The following is a 20313-nucleotide window of genomic DNA, read 5'->3' as shown; positions in this document are numbered from 1 at the left end:
TTAATTAGTCAGTTACTTAGGGAGTGAATTCTTGTTCCAGGGTCTGGGAACACAAATTGTTCCATTTGGGGGCCTTGACTGCTACACTCCAGAAAAAGTATAATGGAAAAAAAATAGGTTAAAAAAAGTAATCAGAGCAAAAATGTTTATTCTGATAAACATTATGACTAAGTAACAGTTGTTTATTTCTCCAGAGAAGTCCATGGGACTTTGGCTGCGGGCACTTCCTGTTTTAAATACAAGGGGGGGAGGGGTTACTCAGTCCAGTTCTCATAGACAGTCACTAATAATGACCTTATGAGCAAAGCAATGAAGTGCAACTGTTTTGCTTTGGAGTATTGGGTTGAAGCAAGAACGCCAGACTCCATCATCAGCTAAAAGAAAACAGACTTCTCACAAGTGTGAGTGTTTTTGATCAGACTGATGGGAAAATAACCACAGTTATTATGTCTGATGCTGCAGGAAAGAACGGGGAATTTCTTTACTCAGGTCAAGATTTCATAAATAAAATTGCAGATGTTTCCCACGGTGTTTGTTGCCAAGATGCAATATCAAGATTGCAAAAGGAAGCTGGTATTTACGAGTATTGTTGTTTGTCTAGCATGCAGCATCCCTGATAAGTGACTTTTCTCCACTCCTCGTTACTATTCAAACAATGTTTTTTTCCTTTATCTGCCCTTTTTTATCTTCTTTTCACTTTCTTTGCGATTAGGGAGTGAATTGGGAGCCGTGGAAGGGCCATCTAACTTCGCTCGACTTCACTGAGATGAAGATCCGACCTGCAGGAGCCGCGTCCAGCAGATAGAGACGATCGCTTGTCAGCAGAGAGAAATGTTCATTTTCAAACGGCCTTAAAGAAAAGAGGAAAAAAACCACATCAGATGCAAACTCTTGCATTGACCTGTAATCACACTAAGTTTTGATCTTTCTGTACATATGTAGATACAAACAACACTATGTCTTAATAGTCTCCCCTGGTGCTTCAGATCTTATTTGTTTAAAGAAAAAAAACATTTTCCTAAGTGAAAATTTGTTTTAGATTTAATCAGAAATTCAAAAGTTTAGTGTGATTTTTGGAAGATGTTAATTAAGAAACTATAATTTTCTTAAATGTGTCTGAACAGAATTTGTAGCTTATATCGCCACTTTTGTTTTTACGGTTTGAAACAAAAAGATTTTTAAATAAAAAATAAGTTAAAATTAAAACTTACATTTTTCTTCTAACAAAAGTATTCCAGTCAGAAATGAATGAATTGCATGATGTCTTATTGGGCACTTTCAGTCTTTGAATTTTAAATCACTTTTTTTACACTTATCCTTCGTAAATAAAATGTGTTTTACAACAGGATTTTCAGGATCTCAATAATCCATATTTTGGAGAAAATTAAAATCATTACTTTCTATCATTATTTTCATATCTTTATATGAAGATTCCTAAGGGTGCCTTTGGTTTTCATTTTTTTAGATTTCCACAATGTTTCTACACCAAATTAATTTACAGTTTGAACATATAAATGTATGTTTTGCATTCAAAAAGAAACTTTTCTTCTGCACAATAGCATATATTGTTTACTCCACTGATTTTAAAGAAATGGCTTGATGATAGAAGTGACTAAAATGGCTGTTTTTTTTACCCTGTTTCATTACTTTGCATGAAAATGTGTTCATTTAAAATGATCCGTCTTTTGAGTTACATCATAATATCAAAATATGATCATCTTTGCTTCAATATTTCCTTTAAAAACCACTACAGGAAGTCAAACGGTTGTTAGAAATGCTGCCCTCTGAATTAAATATTGATTATTTTCATTTTACTCTGCTTTCCTCTGGTTTGTTTCTCATCATCATGCTAATGCATTAAACTTTGTCTTTTTATTCACAAATGAGACTTATGGGAATTTTTATTTTATTTTTTTGGGTGCAGATGCAGAGTGAAATGATCTTCCACTGCCACATTTTAGAAATCCTATAATTTTAGATTATATTTAGTAAATCAAAAAACTTAATTAAAAGACATTCTTTTTATTTAGGAGATGGTGCCTTCTCTCCTCATCACTGTTTTAATTATTCAAATTTGTCAATGTGAGACGAGTTTTTAGAGTTAATCTTAGGTTACGAAATGTTCCCACTTTGTTGGTCAAAATCTCTATGAAGAAAATGGATTCTGAATTATTTGCACACAATCTGTCTGGGTAAAAAAACGATTGCATCCAACTTCTTAAGATATGATTGTTTAATTTATTCCAGGCCAGTGAGCATCAAAAAAGACTTCTTAGATTATGGAGAATTGTCCTTTTTCAGATGGGTTCTGATAGTGATTAAAGCTGTGTTGTAAAGAACTCAGTTTTATGGATCGTTGATTCTCAGATAAAACAAGTTTAACTCAGTCTAACTGAAAAAAAGAATGTCAGAGAGAGGTGGTGTAGGACCCAAAATGAGGGACAAAAACATTTCCTAAAAACAGAAACATGATTAAATCAGAGGAGCATCAAAGGAGTGTCAAAACAGAGCCGATCTGAAACCAGATACTTAAATACACGGAGGGTAAGTGACAGAAATGAAAACAGAAATGAAAACAGCTGTGGATGATCAACAAGAACCAGGAGTGAACAACTCCTGACATGAACGAAACCATGAAAACAACCTGAAAAACCAAACTAAAGCTCAGAATCTTAACAACAGTTACAGTGAAATCCTTTCTAAACGTTCTCATCCTTTCATGATTCACATATAAATTATTTTAACTATCGTTTTGCATTAAAAAAATAAAAAAATCAGCTATAAGCTTGTCCGTATTTGTTCATTTTGGTCCACTTTAACTACTAAAAGGTTTAAAGATTTAACTTATTTTACTAAATTGATAAAAAAAAATTTGCCCCAATATGTTTTGTAAAATATCTGTAGCTTTGCTTCAATGACCAATAATATTTCAAGCTATTTGTGGTTCCACCTTAAGCTCTTTGAACTGCACTATTAATGAGATGAAATCATCTCAGCCTCAGGGATCTTCATTAACCTTGTCTGCTTTCACAAGCACAGCGGCGTCCATCAGCACTCCGGGAAATTCTCTTATAAGAAGTAGCAGAGAGCAATCAAAGGGATCTTATTTCATTATACGACAAGCATGGTCTGACTTATCAGAATTCTATTTTTATTTACTGTATTTAGTCTTTTTTTAATTATTTTATAATAAGTCGCATTGAAAATTAAGTGTGTCCTAATAAAGTGCGATTAGAGGGAGTTTCCCAATTTCTACTTTAAGGTTTTGTTTCTGCGTAGGCGGGCAAAAAATAATGAGTCAACTAAGTCTTTATTTACCACGTCAGACAAAGCAGATGACTAAAATGTTACAGGAATTGTTCTCAGATCTCACCAGAACTCTTATTAAAATCCCAATAAGTTGTTCGCTGTGATTTAAAAAAATGTGAAAATTGTTTCTCTTGGTCGCTGCTTGATTTTTTTTTTAGCTAGAGAAATAGAGAAGTAAAGCCAAGGAAAATAGAAATATTTAGTTAAACTGCTGACCCACAACAGTGTAAAGGATTGAAGGGTTTTTCATACTGAACAAGCAAAAAGCAACAATGAAGAGGAGAGATTTTAAGATTTGGAAGAAATCTCCAGCAGAAGCAAACTCAGTGATGGTAAACCATCTGCTGAGGGCGAATGAGAAAAAGGATAAAGATGGACAAAAAAGATATACACAGTAACATCTGGAGTAAGACAAAAAAAACCACTGAGACTGCAAAGAACAGAAAAAAGGAGGCAGAAGAAAATCTATCAAACATTTGCTTTAGGACAGAATACTTTAGTCACTGGAGCATTTATGGAGCAGGAGGGACGAACCCCAATCCACTAATCATCTGTTATTTGACAAAAGACACATTTTGGGAATAATGTACAAATCATTCATTGATTGAGCACTGAAAGTTCAGCTGGTTGAACTATTTGATGGTGACATGTGGGTAGCGTTAAGTGCCAAACGCTGTGAACTGATCACGAAGAAGACATTAATATTTGCCTTTTTCCGCCCGGTCGGAATTCTGACACATTTATAGGACGGAACTATCAAAACTAAAAAGTCTGGAGAAAGATTTGCAGGATTAACTTCAACTTTACGCTCCAAGCCTGTGCCAATTGTAGGTGGTGGACCAATGAGTTATAAAGGCTAGAGACGCTATGCTAGCCTGTTACCATTGTAGAAGAAACGTAAAGAGTGATGCCATATCAGTTAGGGGAGTAAACAATGAGACACAGCTCAGCAGATACTGTAAAACGTAAAAAAAAAGCTTATTTTTGGTCAGATTTGAAAAGGAATCATAAATTTAAGACCCAATCCGTGGTATTAATGTGTTTGTACGAAGTGCGATAGATGAACGCCATTTTAAAAATTTCAAATATATCCGTCATTGTATAGGAAACACACCTGATAACTGTATTCATTTCTCTACCCATACTAAGATTTACACAAACCGTTAGACTCCTCGGTCCGTGTTTCAAGACGGGTCGGTGCAGCCCACATTGCCGCAGACCCCTAAAGCTTGTTGTAAATAGACCAATCCCTGCACAGGGCGTTAAGACGCTGTCGACAGTCGAACTATGCCTGCAGACGTTAGAGAGGGCACAGTGAGCACTTACAGGTCCGGGTGGCATTCGCTATAAAGCGATGGCGCCTATCAAGCCGGTCTCAATCCAAATGCACATGTGGATCCCACCCAGCCTCTATCAGAAGGACTCACGATACAGGGGAGGCGGTCTTCTGTACGCCTGTTCAGCCTGAAAGTAAACTCACTCAGATCTCCCTAAAATGTTTTCTATACTTTATTAGCTGACAGAAAAAATATACTTTCTCCTCATTGTTTTTCCAGCTCTGTGTGTGCAATTGTAGCCCAGCAGGAAACAGGCATCTAGCCTTATCCAATATGGCGCCCAACTTTGCAACAAGCTAGCGTGGCAGCTCTAGCCTACATAGCTCATTTTAGTAGACGATCGCTAGTTTAAAGTAAAAAAAACAGGTGTGAACACTCCTGCGCTCGTTCATGAAAGTGTGTACAGTATAGGATGTTCTTGAGTGGCCAGTGTGAATGTAGCTTGACAAACAGCTGAAACACTTTTTAAATTTAGTCCAGAAAATAGCAACAACATAAACTAAAGCAGAGTCACTCCATTTTGAAGTTTTCTTTGAAATGTTACTGAGTCCTGATGCCTTGACTCTACAAGACCTGGATGAATGAGAATATTCCTCAACAACAACTTAGATACATTGTAGATATTTTTCAAAGATAGATACTTCTATTTAAGGTTTATCTGACCTCAACAGAGATGTGGCATGTCTTTGTGAAAATGACTTATTACACAAACATTTAAAAAGCATTTCTCAACATGCTATAGAATTGGCTGGTGTAACAAATCAAGTAAAATCCTGAAAATGTTTTAGTTCTTTTAATGTGAAACAGAAAATGAAATATTGCTCTACGCTTGCAGTACATTTTTCCTTTCTGTCATCTTTGTTTTGTGTTCTTTATCAATGATTAAAGCCGAGAGAAATGATGCATAGCAACCAAGAAATCCCAACAAGTTCATAATTAAAACAAAAACAATGACTTTAGCAGTTTTTCAAGTAAAAACAAAACATAAAATATGCATAAAAAGTATTATTTAAAAATTATATACATACCATCCTTCACATTCAATTCTCACTTTTGACCCACATTTTCTTAGCATCTAGAGAACAACAAACAGTCATAACTGCTAAATCTTCAAGAGATACATGAAGTTTAAGGGTTGCATCAACAATTAAGTTACTTTGTTTGACATATTTCATACACTTTGGAAGGAATCTCATGTCCTTTTCTTTGATTTTCACACAAATATGTTCTTCTGAAGACATACTTATTAAGTTTTTCATTGTCGTTTCAGGGAAAAGAACTAGAGCTTTAAAAAAAATAGCTTTAAAAGTGCTTTTAAATTTGTATTTAAAGGTTTTTGTATGTTCTATTACAACACACTAGATTTCTAGACCACTTTTTTCAGTGTTAGAAAATATGACACAATAAATAAAGTTTGGAGTTTTTACATTTTTTTTCTTTTAATTATTTCTTACTTTTATCTTCATTTCGAGTGTATTTTATCATTTTTTTTCATGATGTTTGAGAACTAGACATACAGATAGTGTTGGAGTAATGAATGATTAAGTAATGAATTACTGTAATTTAATTACTTTTGTCAATAATGGAGAAAGATAATTAAATGAAGCTCAAATTTAAATAATTATATTACAATTACGAAACCCTCATTACTCACATTTTGGAGCAAAGAAACCATAAGTGACTAATAAAACAAATAAATTTGTTTTATCAGTTGGTTTTGACATTGTGTCTTGGTGAAATGAAACAAAACAGATACTCATTAAATAAAAAAACGCAGTTACAGATGCATGCGCTCTGATGCAGAGTTGGAGATTGGATGAATTTGCAGAGAGAATTATTTCTAATTTGTTAAAAACAAAGGCAAAAAAAATCAGTTAAGTGCAAGTTATGTCCTGGAGATGAACTGCTTCCTACTGACCTATGGTGTCAAACAGAGCCTGTCAGCGATTTAAAAGGAAATATACTTGGAAATAACAAAAACAAAATGATTTCTTATTACATTTGTTCTCTTTTATGGGAAAAATGTCACATATATGTGTTAAAAACTCAAAAAACATGATTTTCATCAGACTGGGACTTTAAAGTAGTTCACCCAAAGCTTCAAACAGATATATATTTAATCTCACAGTCACAAGTGTGCAATCTAAGTCTGCATCTCACTCAGGGAAGCTGGGTATTATCACTGGAATGCATCTTTTCTGCATGTCACAATTTGTAGAGACTCATACTGTCTGTCTAAAAAAAAAATAACAAGTTTATTTCAATTCTATTAAAGGCAGTAAAACTACAAAGAACTACAAATGAGCTTAAAATACCACACAAAAAATGTGCAACTTCCTAAATATATACTGTATGTACATCTGTATGTGCTTTAATTCAGCTCTGTTTTGTCATTCAGAAATTTCTTCAACATCACAAAGTTAAAATATGCATTTGTTGAAACTCAATTAGAAGCATTATAAATATTTATGGCACATAGTTGTTTGAAGAAAGTCATTTTCATTGCTTTTTGATGGATGGGATAGATGATAATTAGCTGCAGCTCGTCATGGTCAAGTGATAAATTTATGAAGCCGTAGGAAAAAAAAAGAAAAAGTGGAACGGAAAAAAGAAAAACATTATTAGTATTCATGTCTGTACAAGTAAAAGTGCTTAATAAAGAGAGAAGGCCACACTTTTCCCACATTTGGTTTATAATTACTCAGAATAAATTACTGGCAGGACTAAAAATACAAAAACATTTCTGGCCGGATTCGTCATGCTCACCAATTTGGCAGTTATTTGTCATAAATTGTGGTTTGCAGGAAGTAGGCTGATGGAGACGCAAAAAATGTGACTTCCTGCCTGAAGAGAAGCAGATTTATCTTGTACTAACATATTTTTTTTCAAGAAAATTGTTTGAAGCAAGATGAGAAGAAAGATATTGCTTTCTTGTCTTTACAATGAGTGTAAACAGCATGACTGCTATCATTCAGTAAAATATGATGAAAACAAACTCAAAAACCCATCCTGTGAAAGGGTTAAATGTATCTGAATTATGGCCAACTTTTCAGTTTTAGAGTGTGATTTTGATCAATTTTATTTAAAAAAAAAAGAAGAATTTCTCTGTATGGAGGCGAGGGAGATGAGATAACCCCTAATCTTCACATCTGGATGTATTTTTACGATGATGAAATGGGAACGTCCAGCATTCCCAGCAGGAAGATCAAGGTTTTTGGCCTGGAGAAAACAAATGCGTACAGATGATTCATGAGCAGATTTTCAGCTCGATTTGAGCTGAAATGCCACAAGAAAGACGATTCTTTTACTTTGTGAGTCATAGTGTTTTAGACATGTGATGCAAAACATTTAAATGTGAAATTAAAGTAAAGCCTCAGCAAAGAGTTAGTAAATAATAACACATTTAAACATATTAGAAGACACTGCAGCATTAAGGAAAAGTGATTTTAACAAAGTGACTATGCTAAAAAGTCAGAATGGAAAATCAAATACAACCTTTTACAGTAAAAGAGGGCTTGTTTTCTACTAATCAAATCCTATTTTGTCTTATTTTAATACAACTGTGAATTAATTACAATGTATTTTTAAATAAAAATATGAATTATGCTTCTTTTGTGGCATTTGAGATGATTTTTAAGTTTGATAGAAGCTCGCATGATTTCCTTTCAAAATAAAAGACGCCTTGTGCAAGACTGGATCATCCCAGTATATTAGCTTTAAGCTCATAAAGGATTAAACTTATTACCAAAGTTTTGCTTTGTATTTGAAATCGGTGAATTCTGGAGGAAGTATGGAGCAAAAAAGACTTCTTCCAGTCAGCAGGGACTTAAAAATGTTTACATAGTTTATCTTCAGGGTGCACCTCAGCCATAGATTTACAAACTTAACTTATCTAAATTAAATAAATGGTAGTTTAGTAACCCTTACTTGAAAAAAATACTATTACTTTATTTTTCTTTATAGCCAGAGAGCCACTATGGAGATGGTTCCAGAACTCTGATCCAGGAAGACATATCAAAATATTGTTGTTTTTTTTTTTTTTTTTCTGTTCAAAACTTTAAAATTACTCTTCCTTTAACTTGACAAAACAAAAAAATTAAGAGAACACCACGTGCCTTAAGACTCATATTTTGAAAACCTTTAATAAATATTGTAAACACATGTGCTGTAACAATTTTAACTTTTGCATTATAAAAAAAAAAACGGACTAAAAGTAAAATATATATATAAATATATATATTGCAATGACTTCCTAACTCTAGCTAAAAATATTTAGCATGAACACTCAAGTGTGAAGTCAGTCATGCATCCTCAAACTCATTTTAATGGGGGTTAGGAAACTCCAGACAGGAAAAAAGACATTTAATTCAGATGTAACCTTCCAAAAATAAATACATCTGCTGCACAGGAAGTGTACACATTTTTGTTTCTCTATTTTTTAATTTCTTAAGGTTATAAAATAAAGAATCGAAAGACAGTTTAGGCTTTAAATTGTTAATTTGAAGTAGAGAATATAATACAACTTTAAATAAAATGAAAAAAATATACACAAATGGACAATATTTAATAAACTGTAACACATTCCTTCCTCCCAATGTTGAGAAAAGTTTTTAAAGTCTCACTCCGATTATATTTTGATGTATTTTCAAGTGTTCCTGGTGGTTTTTAAGTATTATAATATCGTTTTTTTTTTTTTTTACTAAAATCGAAAAACTTGCATTATTTTCGAGGAGTTTCTGCAGAAAGAAATTCACTTCAAGGTTGTGGGCGGGACTGTTGGAGTGGAGTAAGCCCGCCCCCTTCCCCATCATGCATCTGTTTTTCCACTCTCCTGCAAGCTTACTTCAAAAGTACTCAACTTTACTGTAGTAGCCTCTACCTCACACCTGCAGCCGTTTTCCAACTGATTCACAACAATTTGAATTAAAAAATGATCAAATTTTCTTCATATATGAGAAAAATGCCACATTAAAAACACAATTTTCATTGGAGTGGGTCTTTGAAGTTCTCGAAAAAACAAGTGAACCCTCTGGTGTGCAGTGATGAATGATGAAAATATCTACACAAAGACCGCTAAAGGTTGTTTCTTTTACTATTCTGTAGGCAGTAATGCGGCTTTTAGATGTCAGTGCCTTTTATTCAAGACGAGGAGAGACAATCTGTGGATCCATTGCAGCCTGAATCTGAAAAGTAGGCAGAAATACAACTATTTGAACACCGGGCAGAGCTCAAATTGGCTCCCTCTCAGACACAATGAATTTCACATGGGAGCTCTAGGAACAAAGTGCTCTGCACCTCTAACGCTCACTCACCCACACACTGACGAACACACACTTACTCACACTCGCAGGTGGGTGCTTCTGTCTACAGACAACTTTCAGAATAAAAAAAATATATATTGTAAACATCGTCGAAAAAACAAAACTCACAAGAATATAGGAATTTCCTGAATTATACACACTTTTAATACATTTTGTCACATCTGTAAAGGTTTTCTTATGATAAAAATGTCTTAACATTCTCCCTGCATGAACTGGCCTGGGATTATTCGCCACATCTGAAAGTTGAGGCTCTCACACCATAGTCAGTGCCACTCTGTCAGGCGTCATGGGTACCGTCTTTACAGAAATCCACAAGTCTTCATTGTTGCTGGAGTTTTTTTTCTTCTTTGTTTCCAACCTTGAGGTTGTTGCGGTGTCTCCACAGCAGCGGCAGCAGCTGTTGGCATGGCGACAGCAGCAGCAGTGGCAGCACACCAGCACTGCGGTGAGGAGGACGAGCAGGGGGAGCGTCAGGACGACCGCCAGGCAGATTGTGTTGTAAACCCCCTGGTTGTGTTTGTCTGTCACAAAGCTCCAAAGTTGGTTGAAAAAATCCTGGATGCTGTCAATCTTCCATTCCATGGTTCTGTTGGGAAGTTTCAATAGAAGTGGAAGTGAAGTTTCTTTGAATTTCAGTTTTAATGAATTAAGCAGAATATTTTCTAATATTTCTGATGACTTGACGCTGAGCTTTTACATGCTTCATGGATAGGAAGGAAGTTTCCTGGAGATGCTGCTCCGTCTGAAACTTCTTGAATGTCACTTTGAAAGAGTCCCGTTTTCTCACTCGACCGGCACTTCTATTGTTTGCTTTTCTCTGTCGAGACGAGGATTTTCAAATATTTTCCGGAGTCCACGTCCGTCCTCTCGTCTTTTTCGCCGCGCTGATCCCTCGGCGTGTTTCTGAAACGATAATATAGAAATATGGTGAGAGAAGGAAAATTAAAACGGACAGAAATCCATTTCCTGACAGCTGCTCTTCCTCCCTCTTTCCTTTTCTCTGCCCTCCAATCCATCTTCATGTCTTTAACATTTCTCCCCTTGCTCTCCTTCCTCTTGTTAATGTCACCTTTTCTTAAGCTTTCCTTTCATTAATATTGCAGAGAAGTCATTAAGAATTCAGGACTGATCCTTCCAAGTGTCCCGCTGTGGAAGACAGAGGGAAAAAAAATTGGAGGGAGATTGTGTTTGAACAAAAGTAATGCAGAGATAGAGTAACTAATCTTCTTGAGAGCCCCCCCTGAGATGGAGAGTGTGACAGACTGTCAGAAATAAGAGACAATGGAGAGACATAATCTGGAGTGAAACCTGCTAAAGGAAATCCATCTGAATAAAGCCGCAAAGGCAGAAAATGGACGGAAAGAATTTCATAAATATTTCTAATATTTTCTGCCAGCCTCTGATAAAATCCCTATACCTCTGAAATATGACAGAATTTACCACTAACTGCTCATTTTTACACCCATCAAGTCTGCAACCTTGATTTCTAACAACTCTCTTCTTTGAACTGCAGCTTTTACGTAAAGACACGTTTTGTGTCCTCGTTACAGGAAAAGAACAACGATTCACGTCGTGCATATGCATGAGCTGCACAAAAGGATGCATCTGCAAGTGGAAATTCAGCGAACCTCTCCCTGTCTGTACTGTCGCGCATGTGAGAGAGAAGTTAACCCACAGACAAACCGCCAAAACACTTACTTCACAGGAAGTCTCAACATTGACTCAACACTCCAACTCAATATGTGTCTTAGGTGTTTTAAATCGAAGGAAAATATTTAGTTTTTTGTCCTTTTAATGTTTTTATATAAATGTGTTTGAAACATTAAAATCTGTGCCTGAAACTTTATTGATTACTAGTTTAAAAAAAAAATAAAAAAAGATGGTTTAACGAGGCTGATTCGTCACTTAAATTCCAGAAATCATGGATAAAAACAAACAAAAATGGATGCATGGTTACAGGTTAGTCATGTGATACATTGCTAAACTCTATTCTAGAGCTATTTAGTTAACAAATACTCGTGAACCAGACGGTAATTTGTACTTTTTTAATGCATCAGTGTATAATCTTTACAAAAATTCTTATTTGGAAATTAGATTTTAATCTTAGTAGACACAGATAATCTCTTTCCAGCTTGTGTAAGTCTTTTTGCTAAGTTTCATTCGATTAATAAAAAAATTAAAAAAAGTGTTGCCACTTGGAGGATTGGTTTTTGAGACATATCAAAATTGATATATTTGCAAAACTGCAATAGAAACACTTTTTTCCAATTAAATGAGTCACGTGACCAACAGTGACTGCACCACAGCATCACGCAGCTCATCAAAAGTTGAGGGTGCCGACCATGATTTCTCAAAGCCGCTTCATTCGTATCCGCTCCACGGCTTAAATAAAATCCCGACGTCTCCTTTGATAGATGATGAGCGCTAGTATCAAGTACTATCAAGTATTGCTCACATCCGTTGCCGTGCTTTTGAGTGACTTATCGTGTAAGTTGGTTTGTGTTTATTTGCATTATTATAATTTAAAGGGGCCATGCCATTAAAAAATCTACTTTTTGAGCTTTTAAGTGTATTAAACTGTGTATTCAAGAACCCTAAAAGCAGCATTTTGATCTATATTTCTGAGTAATCCCGCCCCCCATACCCACGAAAGCGAGCGGGTCCTCACGCGCTGATGTCACAGAGTGAGGACGGCCCCTTTCAGGAAGAGTCTGCTTCACCCCAGTCTGACACCAACACCCAATTTCTCCACAGATCTAGTGGTGATCAACAAAAAACTTTCATTTTAGAGGCACAATACTGTATATCTTCCAATTGTGTTCTGTTTTCAGTAAATTCCAGCTCAAACAGGTTTGTTACTTTAGACCCCCCTCCCCCAGTCAGGAACAGTCACAGATTCTGAGTGTATTTGTGTAGTGAACTAGTGTAGTAATGGTTTGGCCTGCTAAATGCAGATTATAGTATTTAACCATCTTTAAAAAAGTTTGGATGCTGTTTGTTTTCGTGAGAGAAACGCAGCTCTATGATGATGTCATGAAATGGGCGGAGCCTCAGAAATCCAGTTGTTTTACTTCTAGGTATGAAAAAAACTAATGAAAATAACTAATATTTCATAAATATTTTTGTATTTGAGTGTTCCTGTGGTAACATATGATCATGTATATGGATTTAGTTCACGATGACCGCTTTAATGGAAACTAACTGTGAAATTGTGTTTGTCCGACATTTCTAAAGTTTGCTCATATGTGTAATGGGAACGCAGATGCTGACACTGAGTACTTCCTCATTGCCAATGCGGTGGGTCTGTGGCAGGGCAGGGTCATGACCCCTGTGGGACTCTGTCTTTGAACAGAGAAAAAAAAAGTTAAACTTTTAAATGAAATCATTAAAGATTAAACTTAACGTGTTGACACAAAATTGTAAATTAGTGGTTGAAACTGTTGTATTTTTCCCCCCTATTGTTCAAACTAAAGTCCTTCTTCAGTCAAACGTGGGAGGTGGTTTTAAATATCTTGTTTTGACTTTGCGGTATGACACATTTTCCCAAAGCAGATGACTTAAATTCTGAAGTAGTACAGTTTAGGTTGTGTCACATCATTACTACGACATGTGTATACGTTTCTTGACATCTATAAAACACAACATGGTTTCTGTTCCTCATTTTGTATCTGTCCTCCTCCCAACATGAAGTTTCGTCTTTAGTAGCTTCATTTCTTTTTTACTGTGCAAAGATGTGAAAAGCCACCCAACATGTTAATGTTAGTAAAGATAAAAGTCTGAGTTTTTATTAGACAGGAGCCTTTGAGACTGTTTTCCACCATTTTTATAACCAAAACATTGTCACTAAAAGACAAGTTTGGATGTAAATTCAATATATATTTATATAAAACTTGAAGAATGACATTTTATCAACAAGAAAAATGATGTTTTTAGAGTTTGAGGCAAACATGAACCCTTAATCTGACAGATTACAACTGGATGATTTAACATAAACGATCCCAGATTATTAAAAAAGGTCAAGACAACACAAGGGGAACTCATTTCCCTCCATATCTTGACATTAGCAGCTCTGACGAGTGGCAGGAAGTTTCTGTCAGAGGAGAACAACAACATTGTTTTTGCTTGTGTTCCAATAACAATGTAGAAATTCATTTTGCTCAACACAACTCTGACATTTGGAACATGAAATGAACAAACGTGATTTTTTTTTTTTTTATTCATTCGTTTTGATAGATCTGTAAAATAAACACACAAATGTGGATAAACTGAGACAAATTACTGCGGCGCATTTTTACACACTGTGACCTTTCGCACTTCATTAATAAAAGTGTCAATATTACGACAGTGAGTCTTGGAGGTGACAAAAAAACAAAGTAACATTGAATCAGAAGAAAAATCATTACGTGGAATGAATATGCCATTTTATTTATGCATATAAATGTATGTGTTGCCTTTTTTGTTCAGTTTATAGATTAGTTCAAGTGTTTTTGTGAAAAATCTTGGCTTTTAGCATCCCATAATATTAAAACAAACATAAAAGTATACGTTACAACTATTTTGTTGAAGGTTTTCATTGCCTCTTTTACTTTCTCATGACACTAAGCTGTCCTTGAGCCGTTCACTTACAGGAAAAGTTCATTTCTGAGACACACAAAGCCAGGAAAGGGCTGAGAAGAATGTTTTGGTTGCACTCAGTTGGCCCCTGCTGCTTTTTAAGGAGCATGTGTGACCTAAAAGGCGAAAGATATGACAGAAGGCAAGGCAGGAATCTTTAATGACTCGCCCCGAGCTAGAATTGAGAACAGATCTCACCATTAATTCATGGATCGTTAGCAATATATTCAAAACAGAAGAAGGCAAGAAACAACTTTTTGGGGTTTTTTTGTGGCAGGAAGTATGATCTATCTTGGATCACAAAGCATGGCCCCTTATTTTGACATACAGCGTGAGCATGTGCACAAGCCCGTAACCGTTAAGACTTGTGTCAACTCGATCCTGCATGAGTAAAATAAGAAGAGTGGAAGGTATTTTTCAGTAAGAAGAAGGAGGGATTCTTTAAACTGTAATCCAATCAAGCATATTAGTTGATGCTGCGCCTATTGAACATCTAGACAGCTGATTGAAAGAAAGAAAGGAAGAAAGTTCAAGACGTCTGGGACATTCATGCTATCAAAGTCTGGAAGAAACTCCTTTTACAAACATATTTTAAGAGAAGTCAGAGAACAGACGGTTTATGTAAGGCACAATGACTGAATCAAAGTTAATGCTGGCCCTGAAGTTGTCTCTAAAAACAGTACCTTACCCCCTTAGGCGTTAGTAGGTCAGATCTCCCGTTAGTCTAATCCAGTCAGCTGCTCAGGCGTCTGATAATGGTGTTTTGGCATCTGCCCTCTGCTCTGTTCTGTTCTCACTCACCAAGACATCTTGACAAGTCTTCACTTTCTGTTCCTGTTTCCCTCTATACCCGTGTTTCCCATCCTCCTCCTCCTGTGTGTGTGTGTGTAGTGGTAACGACGTCATTTGACCCTGCCCACTTTCTGCAATAATGGGCCCTCTGTCTCAGCCTCTACGTCCTGCATTGCGCACAGGATTCTTGTGGCTGCTTTAGTTTACCCTAACAAGTAGCACTAAAATGACGTCAGACTCAGAGCCAAAAAGTTGGGCCAAACTAAACAAGAGAGTGCTTGAAATAAACTCCCCGTTATGCTCATTAAACACAAGCAGACGTTCATGCATTGCTCTGAAAAGGTTGCAACACTCTGCTCGGTTGCAGGCAAGCTGGAAGCTTGTTGCTTAAGAGCAGAAACTCCCAGAACTTCACCAAAAAAAGGAGATGAAAAATACAAAAATGAAAAGTGCTTTAGTGTCATGAGCAGAGTGTGGATGTGAAAGCATTAGCTCATGAGAAGAGCAAGCTCGTAGGAAAGTGGTCGATATGGAGAGAAAATAGTGTCACCTCAGTTTGTGCGTGTGTAATTCTTGGTTTGTGTTTAACTTTGGATTTGAGCGTGTGATTGTTGCTTCGTGCAGAACTTTGAATTTGTGTGTGCACAATTGTTGATTTGTTCACATAACTTAGGATTTATGCGAAACTTTTGATTTGTTTGTGTGTAATTCTTGATTTGTGCGCATAAGTTTGGATTTGTGCATTTGTAATTCTTGATTTGTGCACATTACCTTTGGATTTGTGCATTTGTAATTCTTGATTTGTGCATAACTTGATGTGTGTGTAATTATTGATTTGTGCACATAACTTTGGATTTATGCATAATTCTTGATTTGTGCACATAACTTGATGTGTGCGTGTGTAATCCTGCAATTGTGTACATAACTTGGATTTGTGCATTTGTAATTCTTGATTTGTGCAAATAACTTGATTTGTGTGTAATTCTTGATTTGTGTGCATAACTTTGGATTTGTGTGTAATTGATTTGTGTGCATAACTTTGGATTTGTGCGTAATTCTTGATTTGTGCACATAACTTGATGTGTGCATGTGTAATCCTGCAATTGTGCACATAACTTGGATTTGTGCATTTGTAATTCTTGATGTGTGTGCAATTATTGATTTGTGCACATAACTTTGGATTTGTGTGTAATTGATTTGTGTGTATATCTTTGGATTTGTGTGTAATTATTGATTTGTGCACATAACTTTGGATTTGTGTGTAATTGATTTGTGTGTATATCTTTGGATTTGTGCGTAATTCTTGATTTGTGTGCATAACTTTGGATTTGTGCGTAATTCTTGATTTGTGCACATAACTTGATGTGTGCGTGTGTAATCCTGCAATTGTGCACATAACTTGGATTTGTGTGTAATTATTGATTTGTGCACATAACTTTGGATTTGTGTGTAATTGATTTGTATTTATATCTTTGGATTTGTGCACATACCTTGATGTGTGTGTGTAATTCTTGATTTGTGTGCATAACTTTGGATTTGTGCGTAGCTTTTGACTTGTGCGTGCGTAATTCTTGATTTGTGACTTATACAACACATTTTGTGCAAAGGTACAAAAATGACTAAATACTAAAAAAAATGCAAAATAAAATGTACACATGCAAAGTACAAAGTTGTGTGCACAAATCAAGAATTACACTCACACAGATTGTGTTGATACTATATTCTCTCCATAAGTCGATGCTCTTTCAGTTCAGTCAAGTTAATTGTTTTTGCCAAAGACTAAAACAAGTCCTCTTCACTATGAGTTGAAGTGGAGAGACATCAGTGTATGTAAAGGGTGAGTTATGTTAAATTCATTATAACTTACTTAAAAAAAATGATTACAGTTGAGGGTTAATTTCAGATCAGCATCCAGCACTTCTGTTCTTCCATAATGACCTCAAGCTTTTACAAACTACTGCTTGATAATCTCTAAAACCAAACATCCGGTCCACTTGACTGACTCAACCCGCCGTGTTCTTTTTTGTGGCCACAGGCCATGGTTACATGAAAATTGATGAGACAAGCCTCGCCATGTCGAAAAGGTGTGTGTGGAGTAAAAAAAAGGAACAATTTTAGCCAAATAGCAACCAGCCGTTCACACACACACACAAAGTGTGTGTACCCTCGCTGAAGGTGCTGGGCAGGCGGGACGTGCCGTGAAACTCTACCCCAGCTGTTATTGAGGCACTAGAGTTTCCAGTCACTTTTTTAGCCAGCTTTGATTAATGACCTCGGAGAAGCAGCACTTCCCCTGATGGAAATCCTTCTTTAGGATAGTTTGTATGAAAATGATTTCACTGTATATTCCATTTGCTGCCTTTGATTGCTACATCAAAAAAAACCTGTGTGTAGAAGCAATCTTTTATGCACACACATTTTTTAATCTTGCAGGTGTCATGGTGCCTCTGTCAGTCTCCTCCCCCTCTCCACTCTCCCCTCCTCTCCACCTGGCTGCTGATCATCCCCAGCTGCAACCACTCATCTCGTCTCCTCACCTGCCTACTTAAGGAGCTCCAGGACCTTCATTCCCCGCCAGTCCGTTGCCCCTGATGGTGCATATTCGGCCACCTCGTCTACGCCACAGTCTTGCCACGTTTTTGCCGAGACTCTGTCTAAATACCTCTCTCACTCTCTCTCAGGAATCTCCTACCTCGAGTGGTTGCATGTTTTTCCCCACTTCCGGATCTCCAGTCGGGTCTCCTTCCACGGTCACACCACGAGCCTCTGCCTCTGCTTCACGTTCCTGCGTCCAAGACGGCCATCTCCCTCTTGGAGGACAAGATCGCCTACTACGCCTCCAACCTCTGCCTCCTGCTCGGAGCCTGCTTCCTGTCCTGTTCAGGACCCAACCTTCTCACCACATTATTAAAATTATTGCCTTCCACGCTAGACCTCTGCTGTGTTTCTTCCGGGTTCCAGCGTCTGGGTCGCTACGTGTTCTGTAGTCATGACAGCAGGGAGTTTATGAATATCTTAGAATATATAAGCGGTTCGTACGCCTTTCAACCATGAAAAGACACAAGGAACACTCTAAAAAAAGGGTCCTGCATGCCATGAATCAGACTGCAAGGGAACAAATGAGCAGCGGGCGCTGCATAAATGTGTCATCAGGTGTATTTTAGAATCCCCTGCCCTTGCCGATAGAAAGGTTTTGTTTTTCCTACATAATGCCTACAAAACCCTCCAAGGACGCCGTATGTTCAACGCTGACCCTCACATATGCCCCAGTTACTCAATGAAAACTTTAATCTTGATTTATACAGCGTTGAACCTCTGCTACAGTGGGTGTGGCAGCCATCTGGTTTTGCACAGCGGGGCTCACTTATGAAGGAATGCTGTAACAATACGCTCTTTTGTCCCGCTCAGGTCTACTGCCCAACAAATTGCAGGAAATTGCGACTGATCTTATGTTGGATCACTGGTAAGACAATCATAGCAAAAAGTGGCCGTGACATTACCTGCTGAGAACGCAGAGCCTCATGTAATTACCAATTACTGCAACCTTTCAGCTCTGCTTTCTTTAGGAACAGCCGACGTAGCGCCGTCTGTACGTTCTTGAACGTGGGCGTTAATGAAAAGTGACCAAAGTGTTGCTGTAGTGGAATCTGACAAGAGTCCAGGAATAGCTGGCTAATAAAATAGGTCCCCTGGAGGAGAAACTGAGCTGTGATTCAGTGATGTAAAATGTTTGGGCCGAGGCAGTGAGACTGTCTATATAAGGAATTTGTCTTTTGCTTGTAGCAGGAAAAAAAAAAAAAAGTCTTGACTGAAAAAAAAATATTGTCTGGCCTGTAAAGGCACGGCACAAAAATTGCATGTGAAGCTTAGTTTCTATTTTAAGTTTTAATTATGTAATAAGTTCTGCATAGTTCTCATATGACACAAACTCCACTTATGGCTACTCGTCTTTGTCTTGTACAAACAAGCAAAACAAACAGTGATAAATAAAATGTTTTTTCCCTCTTCCGTAGAAGTCAAACTGAATCAAAGGGGACTTTTAAGGTTCTTCTTGTTCCTCTCACAGGTTAAAAAAAAAAGAAGGAAAATATATAAACTCGTCACGTGGAGATTTGTCCGTCGTTCAGCCAAAAATTCATTTTTAAACTAAATATTTATATTAGTTGAAGACAAAATGGCGAAAAAGACATTAATGTCAAGATTAGGAAAGATAGGTAAAAGATGATTTTAATGAGGAAGTTGCTGCAACTTCATAAAAACAAGAAAAAACTCAGTTGTTGCAGCTGCGGTGTCATTATCTCATATGCACAGACGTTCTTGGGAAAGTTAAAATGCCTGAAAGCTGTTTCCTACACAACAGAACATAACTGAAGTGGTGGAGCGCAACTTTTTAGCTTTTTCAGAGTTAAAGGAATCAGAATCTCAACATATTATCTAAAATAAATGATATTTATGAGAGAGAAATGATTGACTTTCCTTCAGGCTTAAAACATATTTATATGTTTAAATTATTTTCAAGATTATATACTTATATTTGAGTCTTAAAGTAGGGGAAAGTTAGCTGCAGGCATTTGTTTTTAAATGTATAGACATTTATTGTTGCTTATGACGACCATGTGTTTGTGTTTTCACGGTTTGGTTAAAAAGGAAACATTCAGCCTGGAGGAATACATTCTCATTGGAAACCTTGTGATGTTCTAAGCAAGGAAATACATTATTTTCTCTGTTATTGTGTCTTTTCAAGTATTAAATGAAACACATAATGATTTTTGTGTTTTCTGAAGTTGTATTTTTACAACTAACATGGTCTAAAACAGGGGTCACGAACCTTTATGAAACTGAAATCTACTTCACTTAGTCATACGAAGGGAGACCAGTTTGAAATAACTAATTTGCTCATTAATTATTAATGAATAATGATACTTCTCTATGTAAAGACA

At 36.4% G+C, this 20313-nt stretch overlaps 2 protein-coding genes and 1 long non-coding RNA gene across 4 annotated transcripts in view; 2 read left to right on the top strand and 1 right to left on the bottom strand.

The window, feature by feature from the left end:
- The window catches only part of tnn (tenascin N), a 42283-nt gene extending 40126 nt beyond the window's left edge, over window positions 1-2157 (top strand). Inside the window, exon 16 of the mRNA XM_036216453.1 lies at window positions 713-2157. Coding sequence (XP_036072346.1) covers window positions 713-805 — 93 coding nt within the window. The 3' untranslated portion in view covers window positions 806-2157. The remainder of the gene's footprint in view (window positions 1-712) is intronic.
- Window positions 2158-8674: 6517 nt separating this feature from the next.
- LOC112147820 (uncharacterized protein KIAA0040) lies at window positions 8675-15515 on the bottom strand. 2 transcript variants are annotated; one of them, XM_024274443.2, is made up of 3 exons: window positions 15270-15515; window positions 10665-10870; window positions 8675-10553 (listed from the first exon to the last, which is right to left on the bottom strand). In XM_024274443.2, exon 3 carries the CDS (start codon window positions 10547-10549, stop codon window positions 10220-10222), a length of 330 nt encoding a protein of 109 aa, XP_024130211.1. In that variant the 5' UTR covers window positions 10550-10553; window positions 10665-10870; window positions 15270-15515; the 3' UTR covers window positions 8675-10219. The 2 variants fall into 2 exon arrangements, with proteins under 2 accessions (XP_024130211.1, XP_024130210.1); XM_024274442.2 differs by adding an exon at window positions 11037-11113 and having other exon boundaries at window positions 8675-10870; window positions 15270-15507.
- A 2297-nt stretch (window positions 15516-17812) lies between these two features.
- Window positions 17813-18299, top strand: LOC112147819. Its single transcript, XR_002919540.2, has 2 exons — window positions 17813-17967; window positions 18055-18299. It is a non-coding gene; the product is annotated as an uncharacterized LOC112147819 (long non-coding RNA).
- Window positions 18300-20313: the final 2014 nt, after the last annotated feature.

Source organism: Oryzias melastigma, linkage group LG17, assembly GCF_002922805.2.
Source record: "Oryzias melastigma strain HK-1 linkage group LG17, ASM292280v2, whole genome shotgun sequence".
Classification (NCBI taxonomy): domain Eukaryota; kingdom Metazoa; phylum Chordata; class Actinopteri; order Beloniformes; family Adrianichthyidae; genus Oryzias; species Oryzias melastigma.
This window is presented reverse-complemented; position numbering and strand designations above follow the sequence as displayed.